General features: G+C 39.7%; 1 protein-coding gene across 7 annotated transcripts in view; it reads right to left on the bottom strand.

The window, feature by feature from the left end:
• Nucleotides 1–2,276: 2,276 nt before the first annotated feature.
• The window catches only part of LOC127517493 (IQ motif and SEC7 domain-containing protein 2), an 80,403-nt gene continuing 65,945 nt past the window's right edge, over nt 2,277–16,734 (bottom strand). For 6 of the 7 annotated variants that reach the window (XM_051903232.1, XM_051903233.1, XM_051903236.1 and 3 more), the window contains 11 exons: nt 15,562–16,619; nt 14,162–14,323; nt 13,885–14,007; nt 13,633–13,799; nt 13,377–13,516; nt 13,067–13,192; nt 10,333–10,432; nt 9,389–9,550; nt 9,023–9,214; nt 7,554–7,603; nt 2,277–6,464 (listed from right to left, as the gene is read on the bottom strand). In XM_051903232.1, coding sequence (XP_051759192.1) covers nt 5,256–6,464; nt 7,554–7,603; nt 9,023–9,214; nt 9,389–9,550; nt 10,333–10,432; nt 13,067–13,192; nt 13,377–13,516; nt 13,633–13,799; nt 13,885–14,007; nt 14,162–14,323; nt 15,562–16,619 — 3,489 coding nt within the window. In that variant the 3' untranslated portion in view covers nt 2,277–5,255. The remainder of the gene's footprint in view (nt 6,465–7,553; nt 7,604–9,022; nt 9,215–9,388; nt 9,551–10,332; nt 10,433–13,066; nt 13,193–13,376; nt 13,517–13,632; nt 13,800–13,884; nt 14,008–14,161; nt 14,324–15,561; nt 16,620–16,734) is intronic. The other variant, XM_051903239.1, reaches the window with a different exon arrangement.

Below are 16,734 nucleotides of genomic sequence, written 5' to 3' on the forward strand. Positions count from 1 at the left end.
TAATATTAAGGTTGAACCACTGTAGTCACATGAATGGTTTTAAATATGTTTTTAGTAACTTTCTGGGCATTAAAAAAAGGGAGTGTTATTGCTGGCGATGCAGGCCTTACTGAGCCATCGGATTTTATCAAAAATATCTTAATTTGTGTTCCGAAGATAAACAAAGGTCTTACGGGTGTGGAAAGACATGAGGGTGAGTAATAAATTACATTTTTGGGTGAACTAACCCTTTAAGAAGTAATTTTTTCTGTGCTTCTGGGTGGTGATACTCTTAAGTTCTTGGATAAACTTGATTTTCTTGATTAATGAATGTCACATTATATTGCTTCTTAATATACATTAATGACATTACTAGTTTATACTAAAAACAGCACAGTGACAAAGACACTTTGAAGATTATGAATGTTGACTGAACGTACACAGACAAGCACAACGGACACACAAACTGCATACAACCAGACAAGTCTCTTTGTGGGGTTGAGTGGCCATACAGCAGGACAACTGTTCAGTCAAAATCTGCCCATTGCAAGCAAATATACAGGAAAAAAATGGAATTCATACAGTAACTTCCTCACAGCTGCACACAAAAAAAAAATTCAATTTCTTAAAGGGTTAGTTCACCAAAAAATGAAAATAATGTCATTTATTACTCACCCTCATGCCGTTCCACATCTGCAAGACCTTTGTTAATCTTCGGAACACAAATTGAGATATTTTTGATTAAATCCGATGGCTCAGTGAGGCCTGCATAGCCAGCAATGACATTTCCTCTCTCAAGATCCATTAATGTAGTTTGGCGGTTTGACACGCGATCCAAATCATGATTCGACACGCTGATTCATAACGCTCCGAAGCTTAATGTAGCAGTGTTTTGAAATCGGCCATCACTATATAAGTTGTTATTTTGTTTTTTTGGCGCACCAAAAATATTCTTGTCGCTTTATAATATTAATATTGAACCACTGTACTCACATGAACTGATTTAAATATGTTTTTAGTACTGATCTTGAGAGAGGAAATGTCATTGCTGGCGATGCAGGCCTCACTGAGCCATCGGATTTCAACAAAAATATCTTAATTTGTGTTCCGAAGATTAACGAAGGTCTTACGGTTGTAGAACGGCATGAGGGTGAGTAATAAATGACATTATTTTCATTTTTGGGTGAACTAACCCTTTAACTGTTGAATTCTTGAATTTCATTGACAATAATAGGAGGATGGAATAACAATAATGCTTTTGTACAACTTACTGCTCAAACTACAACATCATATAAGTGCTTAACCTGTGCAGACACAATCATGTTAAACTTTTCTACAGAGACGTGGTGCTGAACATTTGTGATGCTCTGTTTACACTATTCTCCTGCACAGTTTATTAGGACACAAATAAGACAAAAGCACAATGTAAGCCACATTATGCTTTTTAATTTTGAATGTATGGTAATTATTTTCCCTAACACCCCAAATCATCACAGAGAGACTTTCACATGCCTATGTGGCCTAATGCGAAACACATACTAATCACCAGCAAAAGGGGAAGCACAAAACGCTCTGGAATCCTATGAAATATAACCAGCTTCAAAATGAAAACAGATTGTACATTTTAATATACTGTTATAAGGAGCATTTAACCTGAAGTGGTTCACACAACAGTGTAGCAAAGGAGCTAAAATATTAAGGGATATTCTTATTAACAAATAAATGATTGATATACAAATTTGTTAGCATATTTGTAAGTGTTCAAAACTGTTTGAAGATTTTGTAGAAAATGGCCTTAAGAGTTTTGACCAGTTTGATGATGAGAGTCACTTGTTCAGCTCAACTAATTTTGCATGACTTTGACTATGATTTTGACTATATTGTACATGACAGAAACACAATGAACTTTAGTGGAGAACTTCCATTTCTCAGTATACAAATGTATGTGACCAGAGTACTTTATCCAGCATCATTGTCATTTCTGTCTTGGTGTTAGATAAAAATGTAGAAACCTACAGTTATCCTCATATGGTATCTACCTGTTGACTGATATCAATAGTCCTAATTATACAATGTGTAATGTGCATTAGTTCTTGAGTGGTTATTTCAATGCATTGCTGAGACAGTACAAAAATATAAACTTTTAGACAAATAAAATGATTTTGTATGCTTAATATAAATCAGTCATTAGCCTGATTTCATAAACTATTTGCACGCATACACGTATACATTCATATTCTACACACAAAGCCAAACATTCACTCAAAATATATAAAAATAATAATAAAAAAAACAACTTTCCAACAGCAAGAACATGTTTTATAGAATGAGAGCAATAAATAATCACATAATTTCTCTCAATTAGTTCTGCATCGAAACCTCATACATATATACAAATAAAACTTCATACAATTAATTATTTTAAATATAGGAACTGCTCTTACACACACATACTGATACAATTTTACAATTACAATTCGTTCCAAGCCCCCCCCATCCCCAGGTCCTTAAAATGTAAACAATGGTTCATGTTCCCATTCCCAGCCAGATATTGATTCCTCAGTCCAGTGCAGAGTAAATATGGCATATTTATATTAGCTAATATATACATTCAGGTTTATACAGCATCATTCAGCTACAGTAAGTGCAGACATGCAACACGGGGCACGGTGGCGCAAGACATTAGCGTGTCAGAAACCAGAACACGCGTCTCAAAAAACTACTGGATCGATTTCTTTTTTTTTTTTTAAACGTCATATATCTCTGCTTTATTTGTGTTTGAGCTCAGCATGCCCCAGCACTCAGGACTCTTAATACAAGCACAAGAGCAAAGCGTTAGAGTTAGAGAGAAGCAAAACCACCCATAGGAAAAAAACGTGAAATGTGTTGAACGGCCCTCTAAATTTCAGATCACGCCACAGCTTATGAACAGGGACATGGAGCTCCTGTTTGTCTACAAGGGCCTTAAGGTTTCCAGTTATGGATAATGCTAGCAGATTTGAAGTACTGGAATCAATTACCTGAATAAACATTATTGTAGTTCGACTAAATGTATTTCATACAGGCAAAGAAAATAGTAAAATAAAGGGCTGGGCCTAGCAGCAGAGATTAATATTCTTATTTAGGATGTTTTCATCCTTGTAGGACTTTTAAAAAATGTTAAAATTTTATAAGTATAAAAATAACTCCTCAACACAAACATCATCACTAATGTAATACTGTAAATGATTCTGCTTAATGGAGAGAGAAAACCCCATTTTGGTTCTCGAGGCGGGGGAAGTAGAATTAGAATGAGATAGGGACTGTTTGGAGGGACGCAGATGGTATTGGAACTTTGGATCCTAGGCACTGATGATTTTTAACTTGTGTATGTGCAAAACCAGAAACTTTCAGCAAAAAGATCTTCACAATTAAAGATGCTTTACAGTCTCTCAGTGTAAATGAGTGTGTTTGTGCATGAACATAAGTCCTCTAAACAGCTTTCATATAAAAAAATAAGAGGGCACTGACATTGGACATGCAACTCAGCAAAATTCACAATATTAAAAGAGCGAGTTGCTCAAGTGTGTATGGCTTCTGGCAACGACAAGTTTTACATGGATCGTACAGCTTTTATGTAGATAATATAGTTTTATAAACTTGCTGCAAAACATTTACCTGAAATCAGCAGTCCAATTAGTTGGCTAAACATTAATTGTACACAAAAAAAATCCTAGCTTGTTGGTCCGTCTAAAAAAAGCTCTTAGAAAACACTCAGCACGGCACTCTGCTAAAACATATCCATGTATTATATTAGCAGTAGCTTTTACACCAAAAAAGCAAGAATTATATTAGTAGTATTTGACATCATAATAGTAATAAAGTCACCCATTAAAATCACCCATATCCAGATGTTATTTTTAAAATTCAGTTACTTCTAAGTATTTAAGATATCTGTAACACATTTCAACCGCAAGTCCATAAGTACACAATTCATTTCAAAGTTTCAATGACACTCTCTATGAACACCCTGCTCCTCCATCAGGTCATCCAGAGAAAATATCCAGGTGTATCACAATGATCCTGAACCTCCAATGACAAACCTTTACAGTAGGCACTAAGGTTATGTAATGAATTGCCAAATATAATGTTTCATTGGTCAGGTGAGATTGTTTAAATAAACAAACAAAAATAATAGTGAAATGGCAATGCTAAAGGGGAAGGAGAGATGCTGAGGTAACAGGTGGCAGGAAATAAACAAATGCAGTTCTGATTTTTCTATTTATCTATGTCTTGATTATTGGTCGCTATTAGTCATGACTCTTTTGTGTACGTTACATTTAGGTTTGTTCCATTAGGTTAGACTGAATTGTCTTATATAACAGAAAAAAGAAGTATCTACCAAACAATTTAAATCTCTTTCTACACATTCTGTTTAATAAATGAAAGGCGCACATGACATAATGACTTCACTGAGGTCTTCAAAAAGGTTTTTTACTGTTATGGCTGACTTATTGCAAACCTGATGCCCAGCCTCTTCAAGACAAAAACAAAACAAAGCAAAAAACATTTTTCAAATAGTTCCAAAATAGTGATTTTTTTTTTTTTTTTTTTACCATGTAGATTTAAGTAAACTTTTCCAAGCATCCCTTCACTCACAAGTCAAAATGAAAGTTTAAAAGAATCAAAATATAGTGTTTGGCATCCCTCTAAATGCATGCTGGCCCTTCTTACACGCTGAGGAATACGTTTGACAATTTTGAGGAATGTATCAAGCAAAAATTCTGACTGACCCTGAAATGATTGTCATCTGAGACACATGAAAACTGAATAGACTACAAATGAAAAAAGTTCAGTTTCTTTTATATTTTGCACTCATCTGTCCAGTTATGTGTCCATGTTGAGTGTTTATAGAGTCTTACACTGAATCTTAAATTCATCAGTCTGACTTAAATTGGCACCCCCTTTTCTCCTGTAACCTCTTCCTTTGGCAGAAATGCAGGTCAAATTCAACTCATACTCTTAAAAACACTTCATCTGCTTCACCATTGTCTCCATCAGGCTCCTCAGATCTTCAGTCGGAGATTTTATGCTGTTACACAGCCTCTGTTTTGAATGGCGGCGGACAGCAAGAGGCCATTCAGGCTAGCAATGAGCATGTAGCCGGCCAGATTTCCCACTCTACACGTGAGGGAAGCGGATGTGGAAGTAACAGAGTCTGAGTATGGTATGCTTCCTCTTGCCCGGGCTCCGGCGCTTCCGCGTTGAGACTCTGCGCCCTCTGCCGCGGCTCACCCTCACACCACCGTGCTGATGCGGTTGATAGGTTTGGATTTGGAGCTGCCGACCGTGCTGCTGTTGCTGGCTCCGCCTCCTCCCCCTCCCCCTGGGCCGCCCGACTGCGACCCCATGGGTCCTGGGAGCTGCGGGGCTAGCGGGGAGAGCGGAGTAAGAGGGGTGAGAGGGGTATGTGGTGACGAAGGAGGAGGTAACGGGGAATGTGGTGGAGGAGGCGGAATGGAGGAGAGGGGCGGGTACTGCGGTATGTAGTGGGCGGTGCCCTGGGGTATGTGCCGGGCGGTGATGGCGGATGGCGCCTGAGGGGGTGGCGAGAAAACGAAATGAGTTTGATGGGCGGAGTGATGCAGTAAGGGGTGGGGGCTGTGGGCGTGGACGGGATGGCTGTGGGTATGAGAGTGAACGTGGGAGTGGGCGTGAGGGTGGGGTTGCGAATGAGACAGAGTAAGAGGAAGCTTGCCGGTAGGACCGGGCACCCGTACGTGGCGTATGGTATTGGGGTGCACGTGGTAGAAGTTGAAAGGGCCGATGGGCGAATGGGGTGAATGCGGGGACAGAGGCGGAGGGGTGCAGGCCATATTGGCGTAGCGGCCTTGCTGCATAGCATGATGGGATAGTTGCTGTTGGAGCTGGGCGTGTGAAGGAGCGGGCGGTCCGCGTCGCGGGAGGGACCCTCGTTGTAGGGTGTGATGGATAGCGGGCGGATGGCCAGGGGCGGCCACCTGCATGTGGAACCGATGATGATGGTGGTAGGGGGGCGGAGGCTGCCCAAAGTTGTTGTGACAGTACTGAGCGTGCAGCGCTTGGATCTTGGATGGGCCACCAGGGTCTGACTGGCTGAGGGCGGAGGGGGATGGAGGCGGCGGCCCTCCTGTAGTAGGAGGTGGCACGGGAGCCGGGTAATGTGGCCCGGGGGGAGTAAGGGGAGCAGGGGGTTTGGCGCGCTTGCTCCCAAACAGGGAGCCCAGGAAGGAACCGGAATTGCTCCCTCCAGAACTGCTCCCCGGCCCCCCACCTCGATCGTTGATGCCAGCGACCCCCCCAATATTGCCTACGGCGTTGTGAAGCTGCCCCGGCCCACCCCCCACCCCTACTCCGGGGCTCAGGATGGGGCGGTGAGGCCGGTAGTCTTCCAGCCCGTAGCAGCTGGGAACAGCGCCCCCCATGGGCATACGCTGATGTGGCTGAGGACTGTTAATGATGGATCCCTACAGTGCGCACAAACACACAAAGCCAGACAGTTATTACACTGAAAATCTCAGATGGACGGACAGTGTTGGGACTAACGAGTGAAAGACACGCCACATTTACTTCGTCAAATAAATAATTTGTTACTTTTTAGGAATACACTGATAAAATTCTGGCCAATATAGATAAGCAATAATGATTATGTAATGATGTTATAGTAGATAACCAATAAATGCCAGATATTAAAATGCTATACTATTTTTTCTAAATAAAAAATTTTAGTGTCATAATGTACAGTACCAAAATTCCAGCAGTTGGTACCAATTACAGTAAAATTTCACGGTTCTCTGTACCATTTTCCATAGCAAAAAAAAGTAAATAATAAATTTAAACAGCATGTATTCTTCAAATGTAAACATTGTTTATAAAAAGAACAAGTGTAATATTTGTAATAAAATGAAGGACAAAGAAACATACACATTACACAGAACAAGTGGCAGGTCTATTAAGTATTAAGTATGCATTTACACTAAGACTTAATGCACATCTATTTTGACATACAATATCAGATTGTTTTGTCTCGTGTGTTGCTACGGTATATATTTAATAATTATTGGCTTGTCTGCATCAGCCAGAATTTTAATATCAGAACATGCTTAATTTTAATTAAGAGCAAGACAATAATGTAGCTTGAGACTTAAAAGTACATCCACACAAGATGTGTAACACTGTACACACATCTCCAGGACAGCAAAAACCAAAAAGCCTTTTAGCATTAAATATGAACAGCTTCAAACATCTTGCAAAAGTTAGAAATGTCAGTGTCACATTAAACAAGCCACAATGATTTTTGTGATGGTCGACCACGCTTCGCATTAGTTAATAGCAAATGCGCCAGGCATAACCTATTAGACATGCTGCATGCAAAGCAAACACAGATTACTGTTTTTACACAATACGGAATAAAACATGCTGCACTTCATCACACAATAATCACAAATATTTTTCTTAAATACAGTACAGAGGACTCATGCACTTGAGAAAGCTGCAATACAAGATCATTCCATTTCAACGTGATTACGAGCAGTTAGTAAATCTGTCTGACTTACTTCAATGGTACTATCCAAAGAGCCAACACTGTTTCTACGGCCTCGCTTTCCTGCACCCAACCAAGCACAGCAAGGTCAGGGTCAAAGGTCATGGAGAAAACATTTTCTAAAACCTCATACTGGGTGTTTGACCCTGGATGATCAGTTTACAATGAACAATGTCTACAAATTCTGTACACAAATGTCTACTGACAAAACTAAACTTCACGCCACTGAACTCAAGATTGGCTGTGTTCAGAAACCATATAAAAGAGTAGTACGCCACATGATCACATTACATTCATGTTTAATTCTGTGAGTTCAAAATTAAATGGCTACAAAATGAAATGACTAACTCTTGGCAGCCTGATCAAACATTAAGCAAAAGATTTAAAAAAATTGGCAGCTATCACTTCATGGAAATAGGTGGCTAATGTCAAGATCATCGCATTGTGTGATACAGTATTCAGGCCGTGACACACCGAGTCGACGTCAAAGAACTAGCGGCGACAAAAACTGTTGTTGCCTCATGTTGGCTGTGTCTGGCCAAAAAAGCTGCGCTTGAACATCACACCAAAAGGACTACAGGCGACTGCCAACTAGCGTGTGCATTCTGTGCCTGCATGTAAGGAAAAACTGTCTATATCAGCAGGTATAAATAGCCTATATTTGTCATTCAAAAAGGGAAACTGAAACTAGAACTGCAGACATACAAACCGGAAAACAAAGCAGCGCTTGCTTACCATTTTGAATAGCAATCGTGCTGTTCACTTTCTTCATTCCAGGCGGCTCATGCCGTTATGAAAATATTTGTGTATTGGAATGCTGAGGTAAGATGATGTAAAATTAGAACAGCCTTCTGTCTGTGCCATTTTGACTTCTTTGCTCTGCCATATCTGTTTATTCTTGTGCACAGATCTCTCTCACCGACGCCAGCCCAGATGCCAATTTAAAATGCTGACTAGAGCTGACGTATGGAACACACTGCAACAGATGATCACCAGCGGCCCGCCATTGGTCAATGGCTTGGTGTGTCACGGCCCTTACACAGTCTGCCCCAATGTATACTGCACATTTGAACAAATGTAGCATCTATGCAATCTATGCATACAGAAAGTTTGCATACTGTGACTGCGCATACTAATCACTGCAAAAAAAAATGCAATTTGACATTTAAAATACAGCCACTGAATGAAAAACAGTATGCAAGTACATACTGTGCCATTAGAGGGCACTGTCTGTCAATCTGTACTTCATAACAGTTCAGCACTCCACAACTGTTACAGTATGGCATTCATGATCAAACTGTGGTGGATTTATAAATATTTCCCCCATATAAATATTGTTTTATTTTTTTTATGCTCTGCAGTCCACAGAAATCCAGGGAGCATCCATGTAAGAAAGCATAATTAAAATGTGGTAATTTGTGGTAAATTTTGCAGTTTTTAGTTGAAACAGAAGGGAGTTTGTTGTGTGATTGTGTGTTGTACCTGTTTCAGAGAGGTCTCTCAGTGAGGAGCTAAGTGCTGTTCGTTTGAGCCCCTCCCCTGCTGCGTACGTGTCATCCAGACTGGGCCTTCCCAGAGTGCCGTTCACAGCCTCAGTCTTCATTCCGCCAACCCCGCCCACATCTCCACTCAGGAGCCCTGGACGCATCACACCTTTCTGCTTCTCTAACTCGGCTACGGAGAAGAGAGATAAGGGGTTAATGCTAGCAAAACTGACATTTACCATAATGAACATTAACCCTAATTAATAATTTATCAGATATCTGAAATTTCAGTTTGCAAATAGGAAAATAAGCTCATGCTTATGATCTGTCATGTGTGAAACAACAGATAATAAGGATTTCTTACACTCTACACGGTATTTCTCCATATCCTGAACCTCAGCGACGCTCTCACGCAGATCGCTGGTGAAGCGTGTTCGGTCCTGCTGGCTCGGCGCGTTGAACACAATCAGAACCTTACGCTCACTGCCGGGCATTGCAGATGTCAGTCTGATACCGTGAGGATAGTCTGAGAGAGAGGGACAGAGATAGAGGACAAATGCAGTCAATTAAAGAGAGACCCAGATAAAGAGGCATGTGCTGTGCCTCGTGTAATTAGTTACAGATCTCACATTTTGACAAAAGTCTACAGATACACACAATAACAGTACTAAAATTAACCCCAGAAAAGCCAGAATCTCACACATTCAACAAAAATGTTTTTTTTTTTATAACCTTTGTTTTCTAGAAAAAATATCTAACGACCTTAAAACTAAATAAATTTACTGTGCACTTTCAAAATTATATTTGTTTTTAATTATTTTTCTTAACCAATTTGTTTTTCTTTAAGCATAAATCGAACAAATAATAGAGAGGTTTATGTTTAAAACAATAATAAAAAAAAAACAATTAGTTAAGAAAAATACATTTAATTAAAAATAAAATTGTCTTAATCTTATAAATTTTTACTTTAAACTATTTTATCTTCTTTTAAGGATATTTAGATATTTTGATAGTGGAAATCAAGTTCAAAACAAATTCTGATTAAGACAAATAGAGAACAGACGTTTTCAGAAATCAACAGAACAGCTACAATTGAGGTGATGGCATGAGGATGTCTTTTTCTCCTTCATATACTGGTAAGAAACCAAAACACCACCTACATGAAAGCAAGGAAAGGGTAATGAGAGAGCACCGAGCTGAGATGGAGTGGATGAGAGCAGAGTGTGTAAACGAGCTGGAATGGAGTGATAGTATAAATAAAGAAGGAGGGACAGATGGTGAGACAGATGGATGGATGAATATACTTACAGGAGTTCTGGAACATATGAACCTGCATCTCCACCAAGGGAAAAGACTGTCTGAAACTGTACGTCACAGACGTCTTCTTCTTCTGAAAAATCTTTGTTACCTGCAGAGGGGAACAAAAGGGGATGTTAGGATATAGTTATGATCATTATACTCTATATACATACAACAGAAAAATGCTTGGACACACTTGAATATATATTATGGCTGTCAACGTTTACACTCACTGTAAACGTTTCTCTTTGTGAGCTTTGGTTAGAGGTGGCTGAAATGCAATTTTACACATAACTGCCAGCCTGCATGGAGAGGTTTTTGAGACTCCAGTGACACCAGCAGCTTCAAATACCCGTCTGGTGCTCAACAGTGGCTTTTAATAGCTGCCCTTTTAATACAATTAACTTGTTTGACAGAAACTTTTCTTAATAAGCCTTTATCTGACCGAGTTCTGCTGTGCTCTAAATCACTCAAAAATCTTATGATAGTCTGATAACCTCCATTCAGTTTTGAAAAATATTAGTGGTTTTCATACCTTTTGCGTAACATTGCACCATGTCATGCTTTTCATCTTCAGAAAGATCTTTCTTCCTCCCCATATTGCATGAGAACTGTGACTTGCTTAATAATGTGGAACAACCTCTTTAAGTAGGGTTTCCATTTACCTGAGATCTGGCGAACTATTTAACAAACCTGTCTGAGATTGTCAGTTATCTAAAAAGATATGGAGAAATAAAACAAACAAACACTTTCTTTGAAAAACTAAAATCTGAATGTTTATTGTATTGAAATCCTACTGATATGTCACTAGCATAATAATTTGGAACACAGTGTATATACATACATACATACATACATAACATACATTACATACATACATACATACATGCATATATATATATATATATTTTTTTTTTTTTTTTTCTTTTTTCAGTCTGAATAGCTGTAATCTAAACAAAGAGTGGCAATTTTGAAGAAACTAAAATATAACATAGTCTTGATTTGTTTACCCTGTTTTTGGTCACTGTATTATTTCCATATTTCTATTTGTGCTATTTAATAGTTTTAATGACTTTTAATGAAATGATAAAGAATGAGAAGGTGTCGAAACTTAGACACCTACTAGTACAAATTACATCTTCGATAATAGGTATTTATTATTATTGTTATTAGTTATTTGTAGTAGCAATAGTAGTAGTGGTAGTAGTAGTAATAATAATAATAATAATAATAATAATATGTATAAATACATAATATTTATATATATAGAATATATTATTTTTTGTCATTTTAGGTGCACCAAGGACCAGAAATTGCTTAATTATGACTAATGAATTGTGTGTATATATATATATATATACATATATATATATATATATATATATATATATATACATATATATATATATATATATATATATATATATATATATATGTACACACATGGGCGACATTGGGGGGGGGGCATATTTTTCCCGATGTGAGCCAGCAGCTCCAGTCCACTACAATTTAGAGCGGTTAATGCCCTTTCAAAGAAACTCCTTTGCCCGTGAGAGCGGAAAGACGCGTTCGGGCACATGCACACGCGACCGTCCGTGGTCATAAAAATTCGGCTGCGCGGCCACTGTTCAGAGACTCAAAGCTAGTCCATAGTCTAGTAAACGCTTCTCGTTTGCGCCGACTGAAAACACACGAGAAACACCATGAGACAGGAGAGACTCAGACATTGCAGTAGGCAGGGCTATTAAATTATTTTATCTTATTATCATGCTACTTTTATTATGAAATTAATATTGCAATTCATTTGCCCCGCGATATCATAGCGCATCGCCGCATAACCGACGCGCTGCGAGGATAATAAAATATTGGTTAGATAGCTTACTCCTCATTTAAAAAACAACTTTAACACAAAATACTTCTCGATTCATGAAAATTACTATTTTTTTTCTCACTATGGGCTACAAGAGAAATATTAAGAAAATAAATTAGATTCATCTCGCATCGTCTCTAAGAGAACATGCACCATTAATGCAGCAACAGATGCCAAAAGCTCAGTCAGTTTTTACTTTCAGTTTCTGTACTGAATAATTGACTGGCGTTTGAGACTTCTTCACCGGCATTACTCTCATGCAAAGTTTGCACATTTTTTAAAATGTTTGTGTGATATCCACTGGCTCGCCTTCATGGTTTAAAATGGAAATATTTTCAATATTGCGACGTGGCATTTTTCTTTATCACCAGTTGCTCGCAAAATGATGGACAATGATTCACATATCATCCGCGTCATTTCCCGTGATAATATTAAGTGAATTATTAAATAAATTAGTAAATAAACAACAGGCAAACTTAAATCAGTTTGCTTAAAATTTCTGCAAATAATTTGCTGATGCAGGTACAAAAAGATGTTTTGTACCTGCAAAAGAAAAAAAAAAAAGATATTTTTCTTGCCCCCCCCAACTCGAGAGTCAAATGTCGCCCATGTATATATATATATAGTTATAATTGTAATTATAAAACATAAATATGAATATATATTTATAAGACTGAAACTGTTACATATGTTCTTACTGATTTTTCTTTTTATGAAAACAGTAGGCCTATACATCCTGTATACATTTTTCAATGCAAATATTGTACTATTATAATAATTGTAAGTGCACATGACTTATCTAAACCAAAGGGAGTATTTTTCCTCTACATCTTCTTGCAGTAATTAGACCAATATGGCTGACTGAAGACTTACCACTAGCAGGTCATTAAAGAGGAAGACCTCCCGCTGGTGAACTCCACTCCTCTGCGGTCGATTGGGGTCAGGGACTTCATACAGCTGACAACAGCACACTAGCCTGCGATGTGGCAGAGAAAGCACCTGTGCACACACACACACACACACACACACACACAGCATATCAAAATACAACTTGGTTTCACACTAAATGACACAAACAAACTGAAGATCAAATTTCCTTTTTTCCAAATTTCCCAACTAAAAGTTGAACAACGATATGGGGTTTCAACCACAAGTATGACGTAAATCACATGGTTTGACTCACAGGTTTCTTGCCCACGATGACCCTCTCCACAGCTTGCACTTGAGACACGTGGTCATCGTTTGTCCTGAGCTCCCATTTCTGAATGCGCTGGTAGATGCCCACTAACATATCCCTGGGAATGTCCTGTCCATTATCCACTCCTGTCAATGAAAAAGGTAGGGAAAACGAATGAGAAAAAGAACATGTAAACAGCTGGAAAATCTATCTGATTTAGCTAAAGACATTCTAGATCTAACAGATAGATAGAGTGGATCACCTCTAAGGTTCTTGATAAAATCCTCCAGCTTCATCTTCCTCTCAGCTTTGACGTTGGGGCTGTACATGTCTGTGTTGAGGAGGATGATGGCAAATGCCAGGATGAAGATAGTGTCTGGGTTCTGAAACTGGCGGACGAGTGCAGGGTTGCATACGCAGTATCTCTGACTGCAAGAAAGAAAGAAGATAATACTCATGCAGAACTACAAAATGCAGTTAAAAGAGCACAGGGTGTGATGAGAGTAAAAGCTACCTGAAGGCCTCTACCAGTCTCTCAACCTTCTGGGCTTCCCCCTGAACCTTAATCTGAGCCTGAAACTTCCTCAGGGCATCATCCAGATCCATACCCGAGAAATCCATCTCATCCAACACACAGCTGAGAAAGAAAAACAGAAAGATTGTTGAATTCATCTGCTAACATGTATTTGTTGATTTTTTTAGCCAGTGTCTGGCTTCTGTTTTTTGCCTCCAGCATATGGATGCTTTGCTACAATCTGGGTCTGGAAGACAGGAAAAACATCATTACTTACTCCAACACATCCTTGTTGAACTGTTTTTGTCGATTTCCCAGAAACTCCCCGATCATCTGTCTACTTAGGCCTTTTCTCTCCAGGATGAAGCGTGCAATGCCCACAGGTGTGTCTGATACAAAACCCCTCTCTATCAAATACTGGATCCCCTTCTCTGGTTTCCTGAAAGACAGAGAGAAAAAGACAGGGAAAGTGAAGATTAAACAGATAGGACAGGATTAATTTCAGTAAGTCTGTGATAAACTGAAATAAAGACAAAAAAGAGAATATTGACAATAGCCTGAGGGTAGACAGATGTATAGACACTTGAGCAGAAAATAAATCCAATCGGATTTAGGTTCCCACATCTTGCATTTGATCGTGCAGTCTTTTATTTATTTCCGTCATCTTAAAATCCATTTGATTGCATACAGTTTCATTTCTTCATCAGACTTAGTTTTGTAAAGGAACCTGCTAAAAGTTCCTCAGGTGCTGAAAGATTCATAACACATCAATCTGGATTCATAAAATGTTACAGTTACTTTATTAATTCTCTATGATTTATAATAGAGGGACGTGTTAAAATAACACTGTACTGTCAAAAATCGTCTGTGATCTTAACAACCATATGGATGGGCAATTGAAAAATATCTGTACTTAAAATGTTTAACATCATGATTTTAAGGTTATTGTATAAATGGTAACATTGGTTACCATTTCTTTTTTCACCATTTTAAAAAAAAAATTTTTTTTTTAGCAGTTCAATAGTTCTGCGACATGATAATGCCTTTTTAAAGAACAAATATTATATATAGTTTCTCAAGTAATATAATCCAATTGTAATTGTTAATGAAACAAAACAAAACAACAAGAATGCTCAAAAGTGGGTAACTGAAAATTCTAATTGCATTTCATTTTGAATAATTATTTAATAAAAACTTTGCATGTGTATAGAATGGGAATTTTAAAAAGTGGAAATCTTGTTTAAATAGACTTAGACTGCAAGGCACTGCTGTCACTATTTAAAGTTTCAACCCAAAATTTCAACTGAAACCGCACAATGTCAGTCCTATCTAGGGATTCAAAGGGGCAGAAAATTTCTGGTAAATTTCCAGGATTTTCAGTAGCTCCTCACTGCAGAACACAAGATCCAGGATCCAGATCCAGGGGGTGGAGATGGGTAGGTTTAGGGATCGTGGGTGGAGATGGGTAGGTTTAGTGATATGTAAAGTGGGAGGAGTTGGACCTGGATCCAACCTCGACCCATGGATCTCGTGTTCTGCAGTGAGGGCCATCTCGGATTTTTGGAAACTTTCGGGAAATTTTGGAAAGTTTCTGGAAATTTACTGGAAATGTTCCGCCCCTTTGCATCTCTAGTCCTATTGCTGATCTTGTGACGCATTTTGGCAAACATCTCTTACTTGTTGAAGAGGTTGAGTCCAATGCGGTATTGCCTTCTCTGCACCACATCATTGTTGAAGGCGGGTGAGTCCCAGCTATGCCTGCTCTCTCTCTGATAGGTCTGTTTTCCTAGAGGAGGCAATGGTTCTCTTAGACTGTCCCTAGACGAAGAGCCTGAGCTGCAGTTAATGGTTTCGTTGGAGTTGGTGGTGGAGTTCAGGGAGTCATTGTCCCCATCCGAGTGCTCCAGGCCAGTAGTGGGCAGGGGCGCGGAGGATGAGGAAGACAGGGGTGTGAGTGGAGGTTGGGTGGGTGAGGGAGACGTGGGGTCTGGGTAGGGATGATGGATGTGTGGCAAAGGGTGGTGGTGCAGTGGATGGTGAAGATGTGGGTGGTGATGGTGGTGCATCATAGTGTGGTGCGGTAAGTGTGTAGGCAGAGGGGATGGGATGGGGCGACCCGGGGGTCGCGTCTGGCCCTGTGCCGCGCACGGATTGGGCGTGCGAGGTGTAGGGTTGTGTTTGAGAGTCCCTTGGGGTGATCCACCTGTCGTAGGCTCCTGCTCGTAAAGCAGCTGTCTGCTGAGGGAGCCTCGATCGGAACGGTCGCTCATGTCAACGGAGCTGTCGCTAGGTGGTTCTATGGTAAGAACAGGAAGGTGTGACCCACGCAAGCGGAAATCTCTGCATTCTGTGCAAGGCGTGCTCCGCCGGCTGTTATTGCTCCCACCACCCTCCGTTTCCCGGCTGTCTTCACGGCCTCCAACCCCACTGCTGACACCCCAGTACTCGGTGTCTGTGCTAGAGGGAACCCGCTCGATAGATAGCGGAGAACACGGCATGCCGTCATCCATATAAAGCGTGACGTCACTGTACGAGGTGGCTGTGCTGTCCTCATGCATGACCCCTAGACGCTCTTGCTCCCCCAAGACCCCCCTACGCAAAGTAGGTTTGTTGCTCCACACACACTCGCCGAAATCCTCGCTCTCCTCGCCGCCTCCCCCACCACCATCTTGAGAATCTCCTCGGCCTGACTGACACGTGAGAGTGTCGTCCATAGAGTCAGCCAGAGAGGTCACCTGACAGAGAAAGCACACATACATTTACACTACTGTTCAAAAGTTTGGGGTCTTTTTTGGGGTATTTTTGAAAGAGTTATTTTGGGATTTTGAAAGTAGTCTCTTATGATCAGTA

This window comes from Ctenopharyngodon idella, chromosome 8, assembly GCF_019924925.1.
Source record: "Ctenopharyngodon idella isolate HZGC_01 chromosome 8, HZGC01, whole genome shotgun sequence".
Taxonomy (NCBI): domain Eukaryota; kingdom Metazoa; phylum Chordata; class Actinopteri; order Cypriniformes; family Xenocyprididae; genus Ctenopharyngodon; species Ctenopharyngodon idella.